Source organism: Nothoprocta perdicaria, unplaced genomic scaffold, assembly GCF_003342845.1.
Source record: "Nothoprocta perdicaria isolate Ctin4 unplaced genomic scaffold, notPer1 scaffold_58, whole genome shotgun sequence".
NCBI classification, from domain to species: Eukaryota; Metazoa; Chordata; class Aves; order Tinamiformes; family Tinamidae; genus Nothoprocta; species Nothoprocta perdicaria.
In genome coordinates, this window is record NW_020455843.1 from 2,397,956 (window position 1) to 2,419,841 (window position 21,886).

Here is a 21,886-nt window from a genome sequence, read left to right on the forward strand (position 1 = left end):
CGCCGACGGCGACGAGGAGGAGGCGGCGGCGGTGAAGGAGTGCGACAAGCCGTGCGCCAACGGCGGGCGCTGCGTGCCCGCCAGCGGGCAGTGCGAGTGCCAGCCCGGCTGGGTGGGCGACCGGTGCCAGCACTGCGGGGGGCGCTTCAGGTGGGTCGCGGAGCGGGGGGCGGCACCGGCCGCGCGGGGAGCCCCGGGCCCGGCGTGGCCCAAGCCGCGTTCTCCAGCCCTTTTTCCGTGGTGAAATCCGTGGGATTAGGGGGTGAGGGCCGCCGGGTTGGGGCGTTTTGGGGTGGGACGGTTTGGGGGGCTGAGCGCGGGGGGCTGGGGGCACCTGGGGAGGCTCCGCGTGTCCCCCCTAGGCCGTGSGGACGGGTTTGGGGGAACCTGGCCGGGTCCCCCGGGGCCACGTCCTTAGGTGGGGACCTGGGGGGCGAGGGGCTGCCCGCGGCTCCGAAAGGCCCCGGGAGATTCCAGCAAAGCCGGGGATTTGGGTGCTGGCATGGGCTGGTGGGGACGGGACGTGGGGCTGCCGAAGGGAAAGGCCGGGGGACGCCAGGGGTGCGAGCGGCGGCCGGGTCTGCACGGCCGCAACTCTGCGGGGGTTATTGAATCCCGGTGGGATGTTAGGGGCCTGGGGGAGCAGAGGGTGTCRGGAGGCCTTGGGGGTCTGGGGGAGCAGGGGGTGTCAGGAGGCCTTGGTTTTGGTTAGGGATGGATCCCGGAGGGCCGTGGAGGTGGGGAAGAAAAGCCCCGTTCCTTYGGCAGGGACCGGCACGTGGGGAAGCCCTGGCGAGGGGATGCGGAGCCGGGCTGGGCGCCTGGCGTTGCTCCCACGGGATCGCGGCTCGGGGGCCGCTTTGCACCCTGAGGCCTCTGTGGGGACACGAATTTGGGCTGTTGGGTGACCCGGTGGTCGCCGCTGCCTTGGGGGTGTCGCCGAGAGGGGCAGCGCGCCCGCCGCCTTGGGTGGATTCCTTGGGCAGGGCCCATCCTTGGAAAAGGAGGAAGCGGAAAAATTGCTCTCCAAGGTGGTGCTTTCTGGGTGAAAGAAGCCCTTTGAGAAAGCAGCAGCCACGCTTTGATGGTGCGGGAGAAGGGGAGCTGCGCCCGGGAGCGGAGCGCGTTGAGGCAACCGGCTCCGGGCGCCGCGGGGTTTAAGGCTCTCTTTGATGGTCTGGAGAGGGGTGCGAGATGCAGCCCCTGCTGGAAGGGGCTAGGGAGGAACCCCCGCTGGCCAGGCAGACCCTGGGGGGCAGAAAATCCCTTTTTGATGTTTCCAACCACTGTCACGGTAAGAATTTTCTTGCAGTTGAGAGAGACCATTGTGAAACAGCCACTTACCCGTTACTTTCCCGGAGCAGTTTCACTATATTGATCATTTTAAGGGGACTTTGAATAAAGACAGAGGCCTCTTTTCTACACGGCCTATCTGCTACAGCTGAGGAACAAAAGAACGGGTCTATACTCACTGCTGCTTGCTTTTTTTTTTTTTTTTTGCCTCTTGTCTCGGTTTTGATAAAGCCTTTTGTTTCTTCATTACATATCATAGAATTATTAAGGTTGGAAGGGACCTTTGGAGATCATCTAGTCCAGCCCCCAAATATCTTCCACTCTAAAATGTTGGTATAAAATGTCATACATATTCCTCTCTTTAGGTAGTTTATCTAGCTTACATATTTATTTGTTATTTATTTATTTATTTATTTATTGACAAGTTGTAGTTTCCATAATTTTTTTTTTCAGGGTTTTGCGCCCCGGGGGAAATACAGACAAGATTTGGGTTTTTTTTTTTTTTGCTATGTTTGGAGTTTTTGCTGTGATATCCCTTAAGTTTACCATCTCCTGTCGTAAATGGCTGAAAAGCTTCCTTTGTGTTTATCGAGAGCTTGGTTTTTAAAAGGCTTTGCGTGTAATTGGATGCTGTAGGTACAGTTGGGAAGCACATGGGCAATGAATGTGATTGAAGTGTGGTATATTCTGCATGCTTATCTGCTTGCCTGTAAAATGTAATTGTATTTGGCATGCTAATCTTTCCGTCCTTATCTAGATGTTTGATTGCTGCGTTTATGGCCTTGACTTTTACATTTATGTTCAGCGTGTTCGCGTCACGATACAACTTCTGCTTTGCTCATCAAACCCTCAGATCTTCCTGTGTCGTAGAGAAGAAGGAATATTTTAGCTGGATCTTGCAATCTGATGCTCCACCTGGGTTCTACATTGAAAGAAATCCTTATTTTTAGTGCAGCAAAGATGAGCAGTGCTCAGGTGGGCTGCTTTCTTTCTTGTTTCACCCAAACCTCGACGGAGGAGATCACATGCAGTGCAGCCTTGTTACAGTGCAGATTTGTGTTTTCTAAGGGTGTGTGCTCCTCTGTGATTTCTTGAAAGGTAAAGGGGTAAGAGAAATGTGCTCGYGCGTTGTTTCGTTTGCCATAAATCTTTGTTACTGTAGGAGCAGCTTCTGAGAAGACTTTGACCTCTCCGCAGGTTAGAGATAGTCTGGAGGAGGCAGAAAACTGAGTTATGAGCAACATTCAGGGTTTTGGCCGTAATCTTCATTCTGTAGCATCTTTAGATGACTCTTTCGGGCAAGGAATCAGCCAGCTCAGTTTTTTAAAGACTAAAAAGTTGTTTTTATGGAAAGCTGAAGTCTAAGATAAAGGCTGTGCTTGATGTGCTCATRTTCTTGATGACCATATAAACCTCTGACCGGGTAATACGTTTACTGGAGTTTCCTGTAGGCCTGTGGCTTCAAGTCATCATAGCATTGACAGGGAGGACTATCCCTTCAATCTGCTGCGATGAATGAGGAAACCCTGAGTCAAACAGGTACGGATACTGACAAGTTTTAGGTTGTTTCCCCAGTGTAAAGGCTAATTTATTGGCCCCTCAAGGCRCGTTCCTTAGCTCCGTAACACAAGCTCTTGTCCTGCTGGAGCCGAGTGTTTTCAGCTGGGCTCCCCAGTTCACAGACAGGGAAGAGCTGGTGAGAGAGGTAAAATACATCTTCAAATAGATCATGTTTTACAAACATCTGTTGGCCAGAGGTTCTGGATGATGGGATTAAYGAACTGAAGTGTAGCGCTTGGCTTCCGAAGTAGTAAATGTGCCCAAACTACATAGACCTGCTGGTGGGTGATGTGTGAGTCTGGTTGGAAGTATTAGTGGGCTTAGCATTTTGAGCTATAAGATCAAATAGTAAATGATTCCAAAAAAGTGGGGTTTGTATTCAGGTTCTTTCATAAAAAAAGTAGTATTTTTAGTTTCTATTTTGGAGGTGAGAGATGGAAAATGCTGAACTGTGCTTAGCCATGCAACAGATGGAGGGGAAAAAAAGAATACAGCATATACCTCTTAAAGGACCTTTATTAATTTAATGGAGGCGATTATAGGCTGCTGATTGCACTTTAATAAAGAGTGTATAGTAGAAAGATTTCCTTGACCAAAGAGTATTAAAGTGAAGTAGAATTTTATCCCTCGAAGATTTGGGCAAATCAACTAGCTAGCAAAGAGCTGTCTCAGTTCCCATCCTTAAATAAATGGGAACTTCTAGTAAAAAGCAAGGATCCAAAAAACATTACCTTTAAAAAGCTATCTGATACAGCTTAATGCTCTAGGAAAGTCAGAAAGCTACTTAATATATTTGAGGATATTGAGGGTTTGAATCAAAGCAATTTATTGAAGTTCTCTGGTTAGATCTGGGTGCTGTATTTGTTCCCGATTCCCATTCCTCTGAAGAAGGCTTGCTCGGATGGCTTGCACTGTTTTCCCTTTTTGCTTCTTTGCTCGTTTTTAAAAAGTTATGCAAGTAGGGAAATATTTGAACGTTATCACCTGTAAAGAGTGTACTGGAGAAATAAACATATATTTGTGTCTGTCTATATATGAGTATATATGTGTGTGTGTGTATATACGTGCACRCACACACGTTTATATGTACTTATTTAAATGGCCTGTTCATTGAGGAAGAAAGCCCTGGCTAACGTTTCATCCTAATTCTCACTGATTTATCATTACCCTTAATCTCTGCCTGGACAGGCTAATATGTTTCTACAGTTATTCTAACAAGCGAGGTTCATCTTTGAAGTGATGCAGCCTTTTTGAAATATCTGAAATGTCCAAAAAAAAGAAAAAAAAGATGAAAAACCTAATAAAGCTTTGGCTTGTGAGAGGTTTTTTAAACCTGCTTGTATTTGCTTTCAGCAACCTGCTTTCTAGAGCCAACACCTGCAAATCCAGAGCAGTAAGGCAGCGCCACACAGACCAGGTCCTCTCTGTCATCTCTGCTTCACGTATATCAAACACCTTAACTGCTCAGTCCTTAGTTTTTAGAATTATTGGCTCCTCGAGAGGAGTATCATCCTGCTGCCTTCTTCTTGCAAAGCCTCTCTGGGAGTTAAGACCTCTGCGAACAGCATAGGTAAAGGAGAACATTCCCGTGCTGCCAATTCCAGGAAAATATAGAATCATAGAATGCCGAAGGTTGGAAGGGACCTCAGAGGTCATCGGGTCCAACCCCCCTGCTCACGCAGGGTCACCCAGAGCACGGGGCACAGGGCTGCATCCAAGTGGGTTTTAAAGATCTCCAAAGAAGGAGACTCCACAACCTCTCTGGGCAGCCTGTTCCAGTGCTTTGTCACCCGCACAGTGAAGAAATGCTTCCTTAAGTTCCTGTGGAACTTCCGATGCTTCAGTTTGAAGCCATTTCCTCTAGTCCTGTTGCTGTCCACCACTGAAAAGAGGCCGCCCCCCTCCTCCTCACTGCYTCCCTTGAGGTATTTATACACGCTGATCAGGTCCCCCCTCAGCCTCCTCTTCTCCAGGCTGAACAGACCCAGCTCTCTCAGCCTTTGCTCATAGGGCAGATGTTCCAGGCCTCTGATCATCCTGGTAGCCCTGCGCTGGACTCTCTCCAGCAGCTCCACATCCCTCTTGTCCTGGGGAGCCCAGAACTGGACGCAGTCTCCAGATGTGGCCTCACCAGGGCTGAGTAGAGGGGGATGATCACTTCCCTCGACCTGCTGGAGACGCTTTTCTTAATGCACCCCAGGATCCCGTTGGCCTTCTTGGCCACCAGGGCACACTGCTGCCTCATGGTCAACTTGTCGTCCACCATGACACCCAGGTCCCTCTCTGCGGGGCTGCTCTCCAGCAGGTCCACCCCTAATCTGTACTGGTGTCCAGGGTTATTCCTCCCCAAGTGCAGGACCCTGCACTTGCCCCCGTTGAACCTCATGAGGTTTCTCGCCGCCCAGTCCTCCAGTCTGTCCAGGTCCCTCTGGATGGCAGCACAGCCCTCAGGGCTATCAGCTACTCCTCCCAGTTTGGTATTATCAACCAATATCTCTGCCTCACCCTGACTGTAAATGTCTCCTTTTCTTCACTGGTCAAAACTGAAGTCTTTTCTGTCCCGTTTCTGTGTGTTGGTTTAAACACCACAGTGCAGCTGTCTGAGCCAGCTTAGCAGGAGTTTCCTGACCCTGCTTTAGGTTTTCCCTGTATTTCACAATCTCAATTGCTGTTTTCATTACAAATCCAAAATAAGCTTATGTCCAAGTGGGTATTCACTGCCACTGTAATCACTTTACCTTTAACATAAATGACTAGGCTGAAATATCACCAAATTACTGAAGCTAGCACTGCTTTCACTGAAATGGCCATTTCTTTTAGGCTCTCCTAAGAGCAACGACCAGTGGCGCCTCTATCGTGCATCCCAATGAAGTTAAGTAACATTTGCGAGGCCTCTGACAGTTTTCACTTTCCTGGCATGTTGCTCTGAATCTTTTATGAAAAATCAGAGTTAAAACCATGAGCTTGCTGCACAAAACATAAGCGTCCACGATGATCCACTCTGAAAATCTTCTTTATATTGAAGTAATGGTGTGGCTGACCAAACCGTTCTAGCATTGCATTCATTTATGATACCCTTGGGTGCTTTTTTCTGCTTCTTGAAGAATTTTTGCTGTTTGAAGTTCCAAGCAGAGTAGTAGGAATTAGCTCCTTGATCAGACAGAGCTTTTCTTCTTCCTGTATTCCAGATGTTCTCAGCAGCTAGTGCTTTAGGACCTGTGAAATCACCTCTTCTAAAACGCAGCAAAAAGACTAGAAAATGCAAAAGATAGGCAAGAGGATTACTTGATTTTGGAGGTAAAGCAGTCTTGCTGAAGGAAGAACAAGTCACTACAAGTCACTACATGCTCAAATTCCTTCCTAAGGAGATGGACTGCAATAATTTTATTAAAGTACTTTGTTCCTCTGTCTAAACATCTACCCCTGCAATCACTGCAGCATCTTGAAAGCGGGGCCGGAAGATCTGATAATCGATAGTAGAGCACGGAAGGGAGATGATAACTTGTGGTTGCACGTGGCTTTCAATTGAATAACTGGGAAGTCACTCAAATACTGAGCTCGGAATGACAACTGCTTTTGGCTTCCAGCTTTGGCCCCCTCACTTTATTTATGGCTGATCTACCTGAATTTCCTTCGTGTCTACTTGAGATTGTCACTAATGCCCGTTGCTCCCTCTCCTTAGAGTAAATGTTTACTCTTGTATCTGTGGACGAGTTGAAACGCAGGTTAGTGCACGTGCTCCAGTGAGCTTCAGGGCTCAGTTCTGGTTTGTAGGACTCTAAATGCCTGGGATTCCCAGGATGGGAGAAAACCAGCTTGACTGCAGACAGCTCAAATCTGTAGGGATGTAAGAGACCTTAATTGTGTGCTTGATATGAATATCTGCTAGACTAATTTTCATCTATCAGAATGGGAGGGTTAGGCTAGGATCATGTTTTAGCAGAGTGCCCTGCAGCGAGATGGAGAGTTTTCAGTCCTCAGCCAAGGCACAAGGTGGATGCAGGAGCAAACTGGCTGAAGAGGGGCTCTGTGAGGTGAGGAAATCCAGGCATTTGAACGGAACATTTTCCAGCACTCAAAACTACCATTTTTTTTTTCTGCAATGCCTGTGGAGCTGCAAAACAAGCAGCGTTGCCACGTCCACCCTGGATGCCTTGCACTCGCTTATACGTGTCACAAAAAATCCCACCTAGGAGCTGTCATCTCGGGTAGATACCGAGAGGGCTCGGTGCTGTGTCAGGAGTGAGTATGATCCGCAGTGTCCTTTGGTGCTGCCAGGGCGGTTCAGCATTTAGTGGGGACCGTTGCAGCAGGTAGGAGTGCAGCTATGAAAATGCTGCTCTTTCTATTTTGTTCTTTGTATTTCCTTTTTTGTTTTTTTCCCTTTCCCCTTCATCTTAGTTTTTGGTTGATATTTTCTATAAGCTGAAATGACAAAATAAGGAAGCTTAGTTAAAAAACCAAAAAATCAAACCCTCCTTTTCCCAAGAGTTTCTTGTTAGTGTTTGTATTGCATGAAAATTTAATATCATCTTCCAAGGTGATGCGTGTCTGCTTAAAGTATGAGAAGCTCAGCGTGGATAAATTAGCATTTTTATAAACTCATTTGAAGAACTTGGATGCAGAAGATGAGAAATATCTTTTCCTTTTCAGCAAAAAATGGCTTTTTTAAAAAAAAAAAAAAAAGTTATTTTCATTGTGAAGTGGAAGAATAACTGTGACTTCAATTACAGTGCTTTTAAAACWGTTATCAAGCTGTCGTGGATTTATCCCTGCTGCTTTTCACGTGTTGGTCTGGCTCCTAACAACTTTGCACCGACAGCGCGTTTAGCTTCAGTGAGTCCCCGCTGGTGTAACGTGCAGCTGGCTGAGTGTCGAGCAGTGGTTTTCTGCCTATTTTCTGTTCTTCGGCGTCTCTGTGCACGTGGTCGTTATATCCTTCCTTTCACGGTGTTGTAATATTCTGCGTGCTGATGTTGTGGCCCAGTTGCCAGACACTTGGAGTGCAGTTGCCTTATCCGGCGAATATTTTTAATTGTGGTTCTCCCTGCGCGGAGCAGTTGGATTTGGTGGCTCGTTATGGCCAAGAACATGTTTGGCATCTTCCAAAAGGAGCTTTCCGGGGGGGTTTTGCAAAGGCCTTTTGGCTTTCTCACCGAAGCTGCACGCTGACTTTTTAATGATGAATMTGCAGGACTGATACCCACGAGTGCAGAGCTGCATGTGGCTCCTGCATCGCCAGCAATATTGGGGCCCAGCGCCCCGAGCACCCGTCCTCGGCACCTCCCCTGCTCCTGCAGGGAAGCAGCCACACGATTCTGAGAAAAACCTTTAGTCGCCGGAAGGCTGAAGAGACCACGTCGTGTGTGGCTGTCGTGCTGACAGTGCCGCTCCCAGCGCTGCGGGGSAATAAAACTGAAAATGAAGGGGAAAGGAGCAAAAACCCAAAGGACTGTGTGAGCAGATGTGAGAACTTGCTGGGCTGCAGGAGGAAAGGTCTTGAATTTGCAAGTAATTTGTCAGGAAATAATTAGTTTTGGAGTTACTGATGGCTCTGTGTTACTTTTTTTTCTTCCGAAACGAGATTAGGAGCTGGCATAACTGCACGGTCAATTGCTTATTTTTTTTTAATAAAATTTGAACTGAATTTATTGTTGTGTGAGATAGACGCTGTGCTTTGAGAGGCAGTTATTTATAGGGTCTGCGTGCGTGTGTGCCTGACAGGATGCTAGTGCATTTTTGTTAGCAGATTGATTTATTGCATTCAAACACAGCAGAGGGAGATCTTTAAATTTAGGTCAATCAGTGTCTGTTTCTCAGAAGCGCGGGTTGCAGGGATGCTTTAAAGTCACTGTTTTTCATTCTGGGAGCAGTAATGGGTGTTTAAATAGGCCCTCCCTTCACTGTTGGAGCATGAATCACTCTGAGGAGGTGTAGAAGTGGTTCAAAGTCAAAAACAGAGCTTAAATTCCTGCCTGTGCACCTGTTCTTAAAGCATCCATTATAATGTTGCTGGTTGGCCTGCTTCTTCGAGTGGATCTTGCTCAGGTTTAGATAGTGTTTGTATCTGATTTTGTATCATGAGCCTAAAGAAAGCTCAGAACTGCGCAGAACTTAATAGTATTAAAATAATACTTCTTGGATCATATGCTGCTGTTCTTGGTAACTTGAACTGTTGTAGAAGATTGTTGGGACRGCAGACAAGTGTTGGGTATACACGTGTAATTCGCTATTGCAAATGGCATAGCTAGCGATTTGTGTGCAAGGTTTTGAGTGTGAAAAGAGAGGGATTTGGGTTTCTGTTGGAAAATGGCCATGTGGGGGTCCAGCTAAGGCTGTAAGGACTTAGGAGCCGGTAACTTTTCTAATGGCACCTGAGAAGAGTGAGGCGACTCCCCTCCTCTAAAGACAAAAGGCAAGAATAAAGAAAAGATAAACACATGCTGAATTTCATCAACATAAAACAAGGCATTTCTTCCAAAACTTGTGTAAAGAGCCAACCAGAATGGGTTGCTCCAATTTGTGTTTAGAATCTTATCATGGGGCAGCTACGTGGTTATCTTGGCTGACGGTGGCCTAGAAAAGGACAGTGCCAAAGCCAGCGTTGAAACTTGTTTCCGATCCTACCAGAACTGTGTATGACTTATGAGATTGTCTGCGTTTAACTTTGCAAGGCTTTATGGTGTTGCCTTTGTTGATGGGATGTAATTCCCTTRAGAGGAAACCCCCTTACAATTTTAGGACTCAAAAATAAATGCAATTCGTGGGAATCATCCTCATTTATCAAACAGTGCCAGGTTATTTATATGTTTAAAAGATATTACAATGCTGATATTATTTACACTGGAATTTAGAGGTTTAAAAATGTAATTTGATGGCCGATCTGTATGGCAACAGGCACCTTCCTTTTTTTGTCTATTCTTAAAATAATTCTGTCTTTAATTCTGTCTTACTRATGAAATGTGGTTAATGTTACTCTAGATATGCCCAAATCGGCTTAACTGAATGTTACGGGAAAGGATATTGTGTGTTAAAAGTGATCAAGTTTAACCGTGATCCTGGTTTCCATATTCAGTGCTGCAGGAAGCTGAAATTGTGTTACCTGATCAAAACTGGCCCAGGTATCGGATCATCCGTCCTGCCCCAGCTGTAGGAGATGGGTTTGGTCCTTCTGGAAGGAGAGGGATGTGTGAGGTGGGATGTGGTGGTGAAGAAGACATCTCTTCCTTACTCTGTCTCCTGAATCCCCCTGATGTTTGAGCATCTCGGGGTAGCAAGGACTGAGCCATCCAGGTGAACATAGCGGTGAGGATGTCCAGGGCAGTACTCGGAGAAGACCATGTGCTGTGTCTGCTTGGTGACATGCCCTGACTTGAGGGAATTGTAAAGGGAAGGAAGAGAGCAGCGATGCCTGGTGGGATTCAGACACTCCCAGCTTCTTCCAACCTACTGCAGGCCTCTTCTGTAGCAAGGTCAGTAGATGGAAAAGGCAACTTCCATCCTCCACCGAGGAGGTCCTTGTGCTTTAGGTTTAGGACRGCTCATAGGATGCTGCAGACAAAATTGCTGTAATGTCCTGTGACAGAATAGTTTTCTGGATCATGTGTCCCTAAGCAACAAGTTTAACACTGAAAATATAAGTGTACTTAAGTGTAGGAGGTTTCCCTCAATATGGGAGGAAGTTCACTGCTCTAAATGGTATTTGTGGTTTCTCTGTCGAATCTGAAGAAGAAAACCTGTTCATTTTGAGACCAGGAGCATTTAGCTTATGTGTGTGATAAGAATAGTACGAGGTGCTATGCCTAATAAACAGACTGAACTTCAGAACCCCTATGGGAATCTGGGGTGGTGATGAGCTCGCAATGAGATAAAGATTTATTGGAGGTCAGGATTGTGACTTGGCATGGGTTGCTTTTACTTTAAACTTTAATTAAATAAAAAAAAATCTGATAGCTATAATTTTAATGGGGTTAAAAATAAGTATATGCAGTGACCTTCTGGCGCTGTGACAGAGGTCCGTCTTTCTGTTAATAATTTAGAGGGGCAGTCATTCCGTGGAAGAGAGTCTTTCTTAATGGAGTGTCTTTATAAAGCTTTCTCCCTGGGTTATACATATTCATTATTAGCTCTTGAATATCTAGACAAAATCTTCAATAAAACAAGCTGGAGAAGATTGGCCTTGATTGGCCTGGCAGTGCTGGAAACCTCTGTGTGGAATGGAAATAGTGTGATCACAGAATCCGAGGATGGCTGAGGTTGGAAGGGACCTCTAGGGATCAGCCAGTGCAGCCCCTGCTCCAGCAGGGACACCCAGAGCACGGGGCACCCGGGCGCATCCMGGCGGGTTTGGGAGAGCTCCGGAGCAGGAGCCTCCCTGGGCAGCCTGGGCCAGGGCTCTGTCATCCTCACACCAGAGAAGTTCTTCCTCACATGGAGATGGAGCTGCTTGTGTAAGCAGAAACTTCCAAATGTTTAGGTGGTGGTGGGGAATGTTCTCCTTTCCTCAGTTAGCTTTGTGTCTCTTCAGTGCAGAACACTCCTAGCCCAAGGGAAGCTGTGCAGTTTCCAAGGTGTGGACTTAAAGTAAGAATTGTCCAAGTCCAGTTSTACATGATGGAGTTGAAGGGGAGGAATAAAGCCCAGGTCCACAATGTGGAAGTTTGCTCAAGGTCATTTTGGGTTCCTGGAAAGCAAAGCCTAGACCTGAGGTTTTGATGCCCTAATTCATTTCTTGGGTTGTGAATAAAAGGGCTACCAAAATTGCTTCAGTGCAGCTTTTTCAGTGCTTTATAYGGCATAAAGGTTTATACTAAGGTGCACTGTGAATTTAGGAAGCTACTTCAGTGAGGAGAGAGAGAGGACACCAAGAGATTGATTCTGCAGGATTTTATTCAAAATCATTTGCAATATTTTATGTGTAGTATCAGCCATCATCTCATACAAATATTGTAATTAAGGGTCTTTCTGATCATATGTGAAAACATCTACAAGACAAACTGATTGGCACTGATACTGTTGGAACACTTGTGCAGTAACTAAACCCAGACATTTCACCTGTAATGTTTTTCATTAAACCGGACAATTCCAGGTGTTACTCCTTGAAGAACACTACCCATGGAGTTTATAGGAGTTGACCATGCAAACATAGGCACTAGGTATTTTCTGGTGGCTTATATTAGCTGGTGTGCCTATGTGGTCCTCGGCTTTATTCCATCTTCAGAGGTCATCTTCAGAAATATTTCTTCTTAGCATTTGCAGATGAGGCCACGGAGAGCGTAGTGGGGTTTTTTTCTCCTCTTTTAGTTTGTCAGTGATGCTGAAGACAAACTTGTGGTGACAAATGGCATTGAGACTGAATGTGATGAAATATTTATGGATCACATGTTTTATTCCTTCACATAGYCAGGATTTGTACCTTCATTTCATACCTGTTTTTTTTTAATGAAGTTTCAGTTGAGAAGGCTCCAGCACAGTTCTCCAGGTGAATGAACGTAGGGTAGAATTATAGGATTGATTTATGAACAGGTTAACTGCTTTGAAGTCTAATTGACTCAATACAGCAAATAGTTGTTTTCAGTCCTTGTAGACTGACACAGGAGTGTTTGAGACTGCTGAAGCAATTCCAAGCCCTATGTATCAATTTAAAATTGGTAAATGAGAGCTATTTTCTATACCCTTATTTTGGGGAGTGCAGGGTTCTTTGCTAAGCTAACTGTTAATGCTCATCATAAGGACTGGAAATGAGAGCGTGTTTATGTATATATGATGTTACTTATTTGTGCTGTAGGAGTATGTAGAAACCCTAGTCATAACATTTTGATCATCTTCTCCCTAAGATATTCAGTGTTTTACATCTTCGTGATCATTTGTATCAGCAGAGCTCGCATTCACTGGTTCAAAACAGATTTTCTGGCTTTTTCATTGCTCTTCTTTTTATTTTAATGCCTTGGTTAGGTTTTTGGAAGTCCTGTTATTCTCTGTAGCCTTAATTCATTTTCGAAATCACTTCTATGTGAGCAGAAATCAAATTTTGCTCTTGGGCAGGTAGACGTTTAAGAGTATTTTTAAAAATGGGGAGAAAGAAGAGCTGGTCATTGAAAGTACCATCAGTTTGATAATAAACCAAGTCTTTGCATTGCAGAATAGCAATGTGGAGTTGCCTGTATTCAAAAAAAAAAAGGACYGAACGACATGATATGCTTAACTAAAGGCTTGTCGTTCTGACCTTGAGAGTGAAAAGGGCTTTAGAGCATATGTTAAAGAAAAGAATAAATTGGAGACAGATGGGAGAGGCCAGSCAGGCTGGCCACTTGCACATCATGCTATTTTGAACAGGATGCATCCTTGACAAGGAAGGCATGATGTGCACGGGGGGATGTTTTTAAGCATCCTTGGGCTGACGACACCTGTAGCAGGTACAAGCTCTGTGGACTTGGGAAGCCCGTTTAATTCAGAGCCAAGTGGGATATTATGGAAGCAGAGAAGCTGGGCCCTGTTGCATGATGTGCARAGACACCTTTGGTGGGGTAGGCAGGAAAATCATATTACGCTGACAACCAAGTTCATTCTGTGGCTTCTGTTGGCGTAAAATTAASCAGCTGCTTCTCAAAGGAGAGGTGTTGAAGGGCAGCAGATGATTAGATGTTAAGTATGTAGTTTTTTTCTTTTTAAAGAGAGGCACTTGGTGGCAAGTAGGATTTGGAACGGCCTTAATGTTTTTGTTAATGGCCTGGGTTGATGTTTATTGATCATATTTGGTGGAGATGTTGTTGGGAAGGATGGGTACAGAGACCAGAAAGTCACCCTGCAAGGCAGGATGGCCRGGAGAACTGCAGTGGTGGAGCTGGGCTGGAACAGAGCTGTGCAAAGCCATGTTGCACTTGCAAGGATTTGTAAAAAACTTCCATTATGAAGAATTCATTGGAAAAAGGTGCAGAAACAGTAGCTGGTGCATGAATGGCTCTTATTTGTCAGTGTAATGCGATTTGCAGAAAGGTGGAGTGAAATACAAAAGCAATAAGTGAAAGAGGTAAAATGATCCTCGTAAAGCACTGGTGAGAACATCTTTAGGATAACGTATATTTCTAATCTTCTGTGCTTATACGCCTGAAGAGAAGGATGAAAGCAGCTGTGGACCCCCAACCTCAGAGGAGCATTTGAGAAGAGAGTATGCAAGTTCATTTCAAGGTGGAACTGGTTGAACGTAGGGAAAGCCATTAAATGATAACATCTTCCTATCACGGAGTGTTTGAGGTTGGAAAGGACCTTTGGAGGTCATCTAGTCCAACTCCTGCTCCAGCAGGGTCACCTAGAGCACCTTGCCTGGGATTGTGTCTCCAGTTGGCTTTGGAGCGTCTCCAAGGAAGGAGACTCCACAACCTCCCTGTGCAACCTGCTCCATGCCTCTCTCATTCTCACAGTAAAGGACTTTTCCTTTTAATACCTGTTAACAAAAGAGGACTCTTTAGCTGACATGGTTGAGGTTTGGCTGGATGGTTGTTTTGCCCAGTGATCAGCAGCATCTCTCACTTTCAACCACTTCTCATTGGTATAAAATATATAAATACATACGTAGGTCAGATTACAGCACTTTGCGGGCGCTAAATATAAACTCTCTCTCCAATTACCGAGCGTGCACTTTGCCAAGCCTGTAATGCTGGTCTTGTGATGCAGAAAAAATGGAACAAACAAGGGTTTTTGAAACGGAAGAAGTGCCCCTGTTTAATCTGGATGGTTTGGTGATTCACTTCAACAGTGATCATCTGATGATCTTGCACACCGCTCAGCGTGACGCCCCGTGGAAGTGGCACCTGATAAGATGCACCGCAGCGTGGAAGCCAATAATTGCCCCTGCTTTTTGGYGTGTCGTCTGCCCCGGTAAAAGCTGTTAAATTGTGTTAGAAAATTAATTTTGCCAGGTTTTTGTTGCATCTTCCTATGTAGCTAACAGCTTAGCTGTGTAGATCGGAAGCAGATGTGGGTTATTTTGCTTTCTAATCTTGTCAGCGTGTCAGTATGTTCTCAAATGGAAAAAAAACCCCACATTTCTTTTCCCCATTAAGATTTTAGCAGTGTCAAAAGGTTGCATTCAGGGCTTTAACATTCCCTGTACAGACAGAGTACAGCCTTGCATGAGGGAGGGAAAAGGAAAAAAAGACAAAATAATGTGAAGTTCTTTTGGTGTGAACAATTTTTGTACCCCAAAATCACAGTTTTAGGAAGCCTAACCTTTTGAGGGTCTTTAAGTAGGCCTCAGGGGCAGCTTTTTATATAGAAAAATAATTTCCAGTAAATCTGTTCTTTTTCTTTATTTGCATTATAATATATATATTTAAGTGGAAGGTTTTATGTTATTAAGGAAGGTTTTTGCTGGAAGTTCTGTTCTTCTGGTTTTTGGTTATTGTTGTGACAGGACGTACTTAAATAATACTACATATAATTACTCTTCACACGTTAACATTTGTGTACTTTAGTGCTGCTCGGATTGAAATAGCCAATTCAAGCCTTTTAGCTCACGCAGAAAGTGATGCTGTTGATGAGGAATGGTGGCACCTGCGCAACAACAATTACGTATCTYGTAATTTGTATGTAAAGTTGCAGTAAGGCATATTTTAAAATGACTCTGAAAAGCCCAATTGTTTTTGTTTTCCCTGCTTCTATATTTCATCGGTTGTGACCTTCCTTTTGGGATCAAGAGTGATTAACGTAACTCCAAGAACGACGTTGTTGTTGCCAAAGCACTGTGCCGTTACTGACGTATAATTTTCAYGTGCTGCTTCCCTGCCCTGAGATGCTTTTCTAAACATTGATCTTACCAGGGCACCTGTGTTGGGTGAATATTCTCTTTTCAGATGTGGAAATTTGACCAATTGAACCACTGCCACTTCGTGCTGCCAGCAGGTCAGGGAGGGGATCCTGCCCCTCTGCTCAGCTCTGGGGAGGGCAAACCTGGAGCACTGGGGGCACCTCTGGGCTCCCCAGGACAAGAGGGATGWAGAGCTGCTAGAGAGGGGCCAGCGGAGAGTGGCAGAGATGATGAAGGGACTGGAGAATCTCTTCTATGAGGAGAGACTGAGTGAGTTGGGCCTGTTTAGCCTGCAGAAGAGAAGGCTGAGAGGGGATCTGATCAACAYGTATATGAAGGGTGTATGTAGGGAGGAAGGGGCCAAGCTCTTCTCAGTGGTGGCCAGTGACAGGACAAGGGGCAATGAGGACAAGTTGAACCCCAGGCAGCTCCATCTCCATGTGAGGGAGAACTTCTTCACTGTGAGGGTGCCCGAGCCCTGGGACAGGCTGCCCAGGGAGGCTGCGGAGGCTCCAGCTCTGCAGATCTCCCAAACCCACCTGGATGCGCCCGGGTGCCCCGTGCTCTGGGTGTCCCTGCTGGAGCAGGGGCTGGACTGGGTGATCTCTAGAGGTCCCTTCCAACCTCAGCCACCCTGGGATTCTGTGACCAAGCTGCAGGATCCCAAGCCTTGTTTTGCAGAGCAGGACGCGCTGCTGCCACGTCGCAGCGCTGCTCACGGAGAAGTAATTCCGTCTGCAGGGAAGCGAGGCCGAGCAGGCGTGGGGAGAACGCCCGGCTTGCAGCTCAGTGCAGAGCCGCGAGGCCGACGGGCAACCCACATTACCTGACCTGGAGCAAGCGCCGCGGCCGCGGCCCGCCCTGCCCGCCGTTCACGCGCCAGATACTTATTGATTAGAGTGCCGGCCACCAACGGGATGCAATGCCCTGTATCACGTCTGCCACACAGCCAGGAACTCCGTTTGTGTGGGCTTGGAAACAGCAGCAAGCAGCCCCCTGCTCAGTTTGCAAAATTTGCATGAAGGAGATGCCCCGTTTGCTTTCTTATTGCTTAAAAAGCTAGGGAAGGTCCCGTTCTAACCCAGAGCAGGTAGTTTAATTATTGCCTTTGGTAGAGGGCTGTGTCATTTCCAAGGGTTTTGTTGGTGAAAATCTTTGGGATTTAGCGTTAAAACCTGCTCACACACAGTGGGAAGTGATGACCAGAGCTAAACACCTGCATTCAGAGATCAGTGTTCATTGTTCATCATTCTGCCTTTCCCCATATTTACGTGCCTGCCCTTTGGGACACTGATAGAAGGGAGGGGACAAGGTCACGCTGTGATTCCTCACGCGTTTGGTGACACGGGTTTAAAAGCGGCTGGTCCCCGTTGCTCGTGCTGTTTTGCTGCCCGTTAACCTGCGTGTGGAGCGGTGGGAATGCCGGGATGTGCCCTGCCTAGGGCAGCTGCTCCCACCTCTAATGTTTAACTAGTGGCAAGCGCTTAACGGGGCTTTAAAATCACGGCGAAAATTTCAATGAAATTATAGCCGGGGGAAAGGACATTGCAGGGTTTGGGGTGAGCGGGGGCTTCAAACTCTGGTTCTTAAACTTGGGGTGAGATACGTGGCCCGTAGGGGAAGAGTTAAGTAGTTGATGGGTCGAGCTGGGTGGTTTTTGCCTTCCCCAAAATAGGGATTGCAATTAGTGGAGCAGCTTGAGCGCAAGCCAGTCTGAACAGCCTGGCTCGTCTAAATAACTGCTTCCAGCGAGTGTCGCCTCCCTTCTCCCCAAGCAGGCTTTAATAAATAAATATCTTAAATAAGAGGATGCAAAAAGCTCATTATAGAACTGCAGCGCTCTTGGCAAGCGAGAAAGCGTCTCCCTCTGCAGATGGGATGGAGGGGAAAAACAAGTCGTGTCCCCATCCAAGGGCTGCCCGTGCTGGATGCTCCCGTCCCAGAGCAGTTAAATTAGCRTATAAAACCAAAGCGGTCCCTGAAGCCTTTGTGCATCCAGGGCCTGGTGTGTTTGCCTTGTTTGTGCGTCAAAGATGGACTTTATGGCTCTTACTGCCTGGCTGCACCTGCAGCGGGCCATAAATTACCTGCAACAGAGTAATTTAAAGCACGATGGACAAGAGGAGGTTCTTGACCTCGGCATCCATGGACGCTGCCGCCGTGGGGCCTCTGGAGCATCCTGGCCGCAGCCACGCGCTCGCCCATAGGACATGGACTCCTCCTAAGTCCTTTTCCCAAGGAAAACCGGGATGAGGACAATCCCCTTCCAATTCCTCTCCACAGGGAGCATGAGCAACGTGACGCACGTGCCAAACGGRTCGTTAGCGCGCACGTCCTGAGCACGTTACCGGAATGAGAAAAGAATTTGCCATGACTAAAGCCAAAATAACTGGGTGCGATGGGTTATTTTTAGCGCGGTTAAAAGGAGACCAGGCCTGTAAGTCACTCTTGCTCCGTTAGCAAAGAGGCTATTTCAAAACTTTGCCGRAGTGACGTTGAGCCGCTCTCGTTGTTGTTGTTGTTGTTAAAAATCTGTTGGGAGCAGATGGAATTGAATTTTTTTTGGTTGTTTTCTTTTCTCCCCCAAAGCTGTCCAAGAATAACTCCTGTTTTTAAAGTCATTTCGGAGGCGATGTGGAAGGTGCATATGGCAAAGCTGGAATGGGAGCAGGGGCGTTTTGCAGGGACGCTGCCCCTATGGAGCTCCTGCCCGGACTSCTGCGCTCCGGGGACACTCACAAAGGCTGCAATTTGGAGGTCACCCCACGTAAAACAAATAATCTGTCCTGTAAAATTTGCTTGGTATTTAAAGGAATTGCTGGCAGGTTTGGGGTTCAGAAGCCTGTGTGTCTAGTCTGCTGCTAGGGCTGCTTTGGTGACGGCGGCAAACTCGGCGTTGTCTGCAAATGAGGGCGTCTTCTTGCAGATTTGACTGTTTCTTCTGAAAGTACAATGATATCCTACAGCCTTACCTGGGTGAAAATGCATTTACAGAAGCACTTTCTCTGCGAGGGCTTTTTTTGGATGACATCTGCTTAGATCCACCCTAAGGAGAAGCAAGGCAGGTTTTTTTTCCGTAGACAAAGATGTATCTTGATGAGGAAATATTGGATACGGGTCGTTAAATTTAGTGTGCTGTTTTATTTAACAAACTGCAGCACTTGAGGTTTCAGTGGCCCCAAACCCCTCATCTTGCTAAGGGATGCAAGAGCTTAAGTCATGTCGATGCCTCCTGGCTCTTCACAGCGAGGAAGAGGAGCGCGGCCTCGTGTCCCAGTAGCTCCCTGCCTCCCTGGCCGCTCGACTTCAAGGCTGCTGAATTACTGCTGTTTTTTCCCATTTGCTTTATTTCCACAGGCTCTTCAGTAAAATGTTTTAATGGCCCAAAAGGAGCAGTTTATTTTGTTCTTGTAACGTCTTCTAATTGTGAGACTTTCACAGAAGAATTCGGTGGGGTGTATGGGCATAAACCAGCCCTGGGAAGCTTTTAATAACATCGTTGACACAATTCAATAAAATTTCCTTGAAGCTTAGCTGCTTTTCTGCATTCTCTTGAGCCGTGATATGGGCTTGCTGTTTGGTTGCAGTCAGAAGAAGGCCCCTGACAAATAAATGCTGTATAAAAGAGGGACGTTTGACGACCCGAGAGAGCATTTGCGGAGCTGATCAAAGTCAGACGGGACTGTCGGCTTTTCCAAGGGTTTTCTCAGCCATTTAACTTTCCRTAATCAAAGGGGAGGGTTTGCAAATGTATTTGGGTTTGCATAATGCACAGCTGCCTTGCTCTGCCCTTCCTACTATCAGCATTTGCCTAGTTGAACACACAGGCTGGCATTAACACATGCATRCTAGAATTGCATTTTGATGGGTGATTAATTCTTGAAGAGCCTTACGGTTAAATACTGATATATTATTTTCCTTCTTGTTTGCAACCTGAATGTCATGTTTTGATTTTCCATGTTGGAATATAACCTGGTTAAGCAGGAATGTGGCTCTTTGGGAGCGTTTGGTTTCACGGAGCATGCGGTGTTGTTGCAACAGAAGCCCAAAAGGAGCCGGGACTCGTAGAAATATGTGTAGAAACAGCCCTGCCTCAATTCAAATCAGCCAAATTGCTGTGATTTTGAAGTTTTCCTCTGCTTAACAAAGGGGAACCTCACAAGGAAACTCGTTGCATCCTCCTTTCTTCTGAAAAAGTGTTTTAAGATGCATTCAGCATTTTAGTTCCTTTTGTTCCTACTTCAGTAGAAATTGCTTTCGTTAAAAATGAGTCATTTGGGGAAAATATCTTTTTTTTTTTTCCTCTGGGGTTACAAATCTTCTTTCTTCGTACTGTCATTAAGCATCTATCAAAAGAGCATCTATAGGAAGATCAGCTGGCTTGGACTGGGAAATTTTGAAGGGGAAAAGAAAGAAAAAAAGGAAGAAAGGCACTTTGATGCACTAAATACTAAGAGAATGCAATTGCAATTCTGCACAAAGTGTGTGCAAATAAAGCCCCTGCTGCCACGTGAAACCCGAAATTCAAAGAAATGCCTCTTTGTGCTCATCTGCCTGTCTTTAGGGTACTGCTGATCGAAGATGAACGTTGGTTATTCACGTTATAGAAGTATATATTTTGTTGGGCAATGGCCTCTGCCCAACTTGATCCCCAAATTTGGGTTATTTTTATTAGAAGGATGCGCTGCGCTTTCCTCTCCCCCTCCAAGTAATCCYGTGTTTGCCTCATCCTTAAAGCCAAATAATCTTCCCTTCTTCTAGACTGTGATCTAAAAATAATAATATAGATGATGTGAGGAGCAGGATACCTTTTGARGTTAATACTGCTTTGAACATGGATGGGGATATCTAGGGGATAGCGTGACCGTASACAGTTTCCCATTTCTGCCAAGTTTAAAGAAAAACATGGATGTGCATATTATATTTTTTTTACTATTACTAAGAGCTTACTGTTGAGGTGTGATTATACTAATATTTTATCTCAGAGTCTTTATTAAATTTAATACTTTTTTCCAAGCTTGTTTTTGGATGCTTATTTACCCAGCGCTGCTGTCGCAGGGCACTAGGATGAGAAGGAGCAGGAACAACCCCTGTGATTTCCTGCTTGTTTTGCAATACGTGTTGCACCCGGGAATTCCTCTCCCGACGTCGATCAGGGCTCTTCCCATGACCATGTTGCCTTAACTGGTTAACTGCTTAGGATCTATTAGCTGGGGCYGTTGTTTAGGTTAACAGCCCCCCAGTAGATTTGGGAACGTCCCTATTTATTATTTGAATGACTTATATCTGAGCATCTGCATCCAGATCCTGGGGGGATCAGGACCAAATGGGATTTAACCTTCATACCAGTCTGCTTTCTAATTTTTTTTTCCCTTAAGGAAACTATTTTCCCGGCAGGTAGCACACTTAGCAGCCTGGGCGTTCTTTTGAATGTCAGGCAGAAAATAAAAGGTATTATTTCTCTCCCAGCTAGGAAAGTGGGTCAGGTTGTCATATTTATTTATAGAAAGAGTTGATATTTTCATTTTCACTTTTTAGTGGGAAACTGCTTCATCTCTGGCTTGGGTGTTCCTGTAAATCCTGCTCTCAGCCACAGTGCTCTGCAATCAGCCCAGAAATGTCCTGTGGAGGGGACCTGATCCCGGGGGCTGCACTGAAATTCCACGTATTTTCACCAGGAAGGTTAAGTCCGCGGCTCATTTGCAATCCGAAACGCATGCAGCAACAAAGCCTTTAGCTCACTTGGAAATGTAGTACTGGTAATGCAAAAGCTTGTCAGAAAAAAGTGCTCCTCGACTGGGGGAGAATGCAGATGCATCTCTCAATTCTGAGCATCCGTGCTTTTAAAAATGGTAATTACGATGCTATATACACAAGGCGCACAGGTGCGGAGCACTGTAATATCAGTGCTTATGTGTATCCTTTAGCCTCGCTTCTGAGTGATGGTGCATTTCTGATTTGAGGGGAAAACTGCTGCAAAATCACCCGGCGAAGCTGGGGGGCTCTCCGTAGCTGCCTGGGAATTCCAGTGAACTTGGGAGGCCGAAAGGAGGGCACGCTGAGGTGGGAAGTTGACCGCTGGAAAAACGGATTCAAGCTGGCGGAGTCAAAAGTGCAAAGTGCATCCTGCAGTGGGCTTAAATGACCCCCTTTTTTCCACATTTTCCCACATTTTCCTGAGCTCCCTCAATCTTTTCATCTGGGAGGGTTGTGAAAAGCTTTCCTGCA

The 21,886-nt window shown here is 46.0% G+C and overlaps 1 protein-coding gene across 1 annotated transcript in view; it reads left to right on the forward strand.

Annotated features, from left to right (window-relative positions):
* The window catches only part of ATRN (attractin), a 140,293-nt gene that overhangs the window by 8,464 nt on the left and 109,943 nt on the right, over nt 1-21,886 (forward strand). Inside the window, exon 2 of the mRNA XM_026048853.1 lies at nt 17-150. Within this exon, the coding sequence (XP_025904638.1) occupies nt 17-150 (134 nt within the window). The remainder of the gene's footprint in view (nt 1-16; nt 151-21,886) is intronic.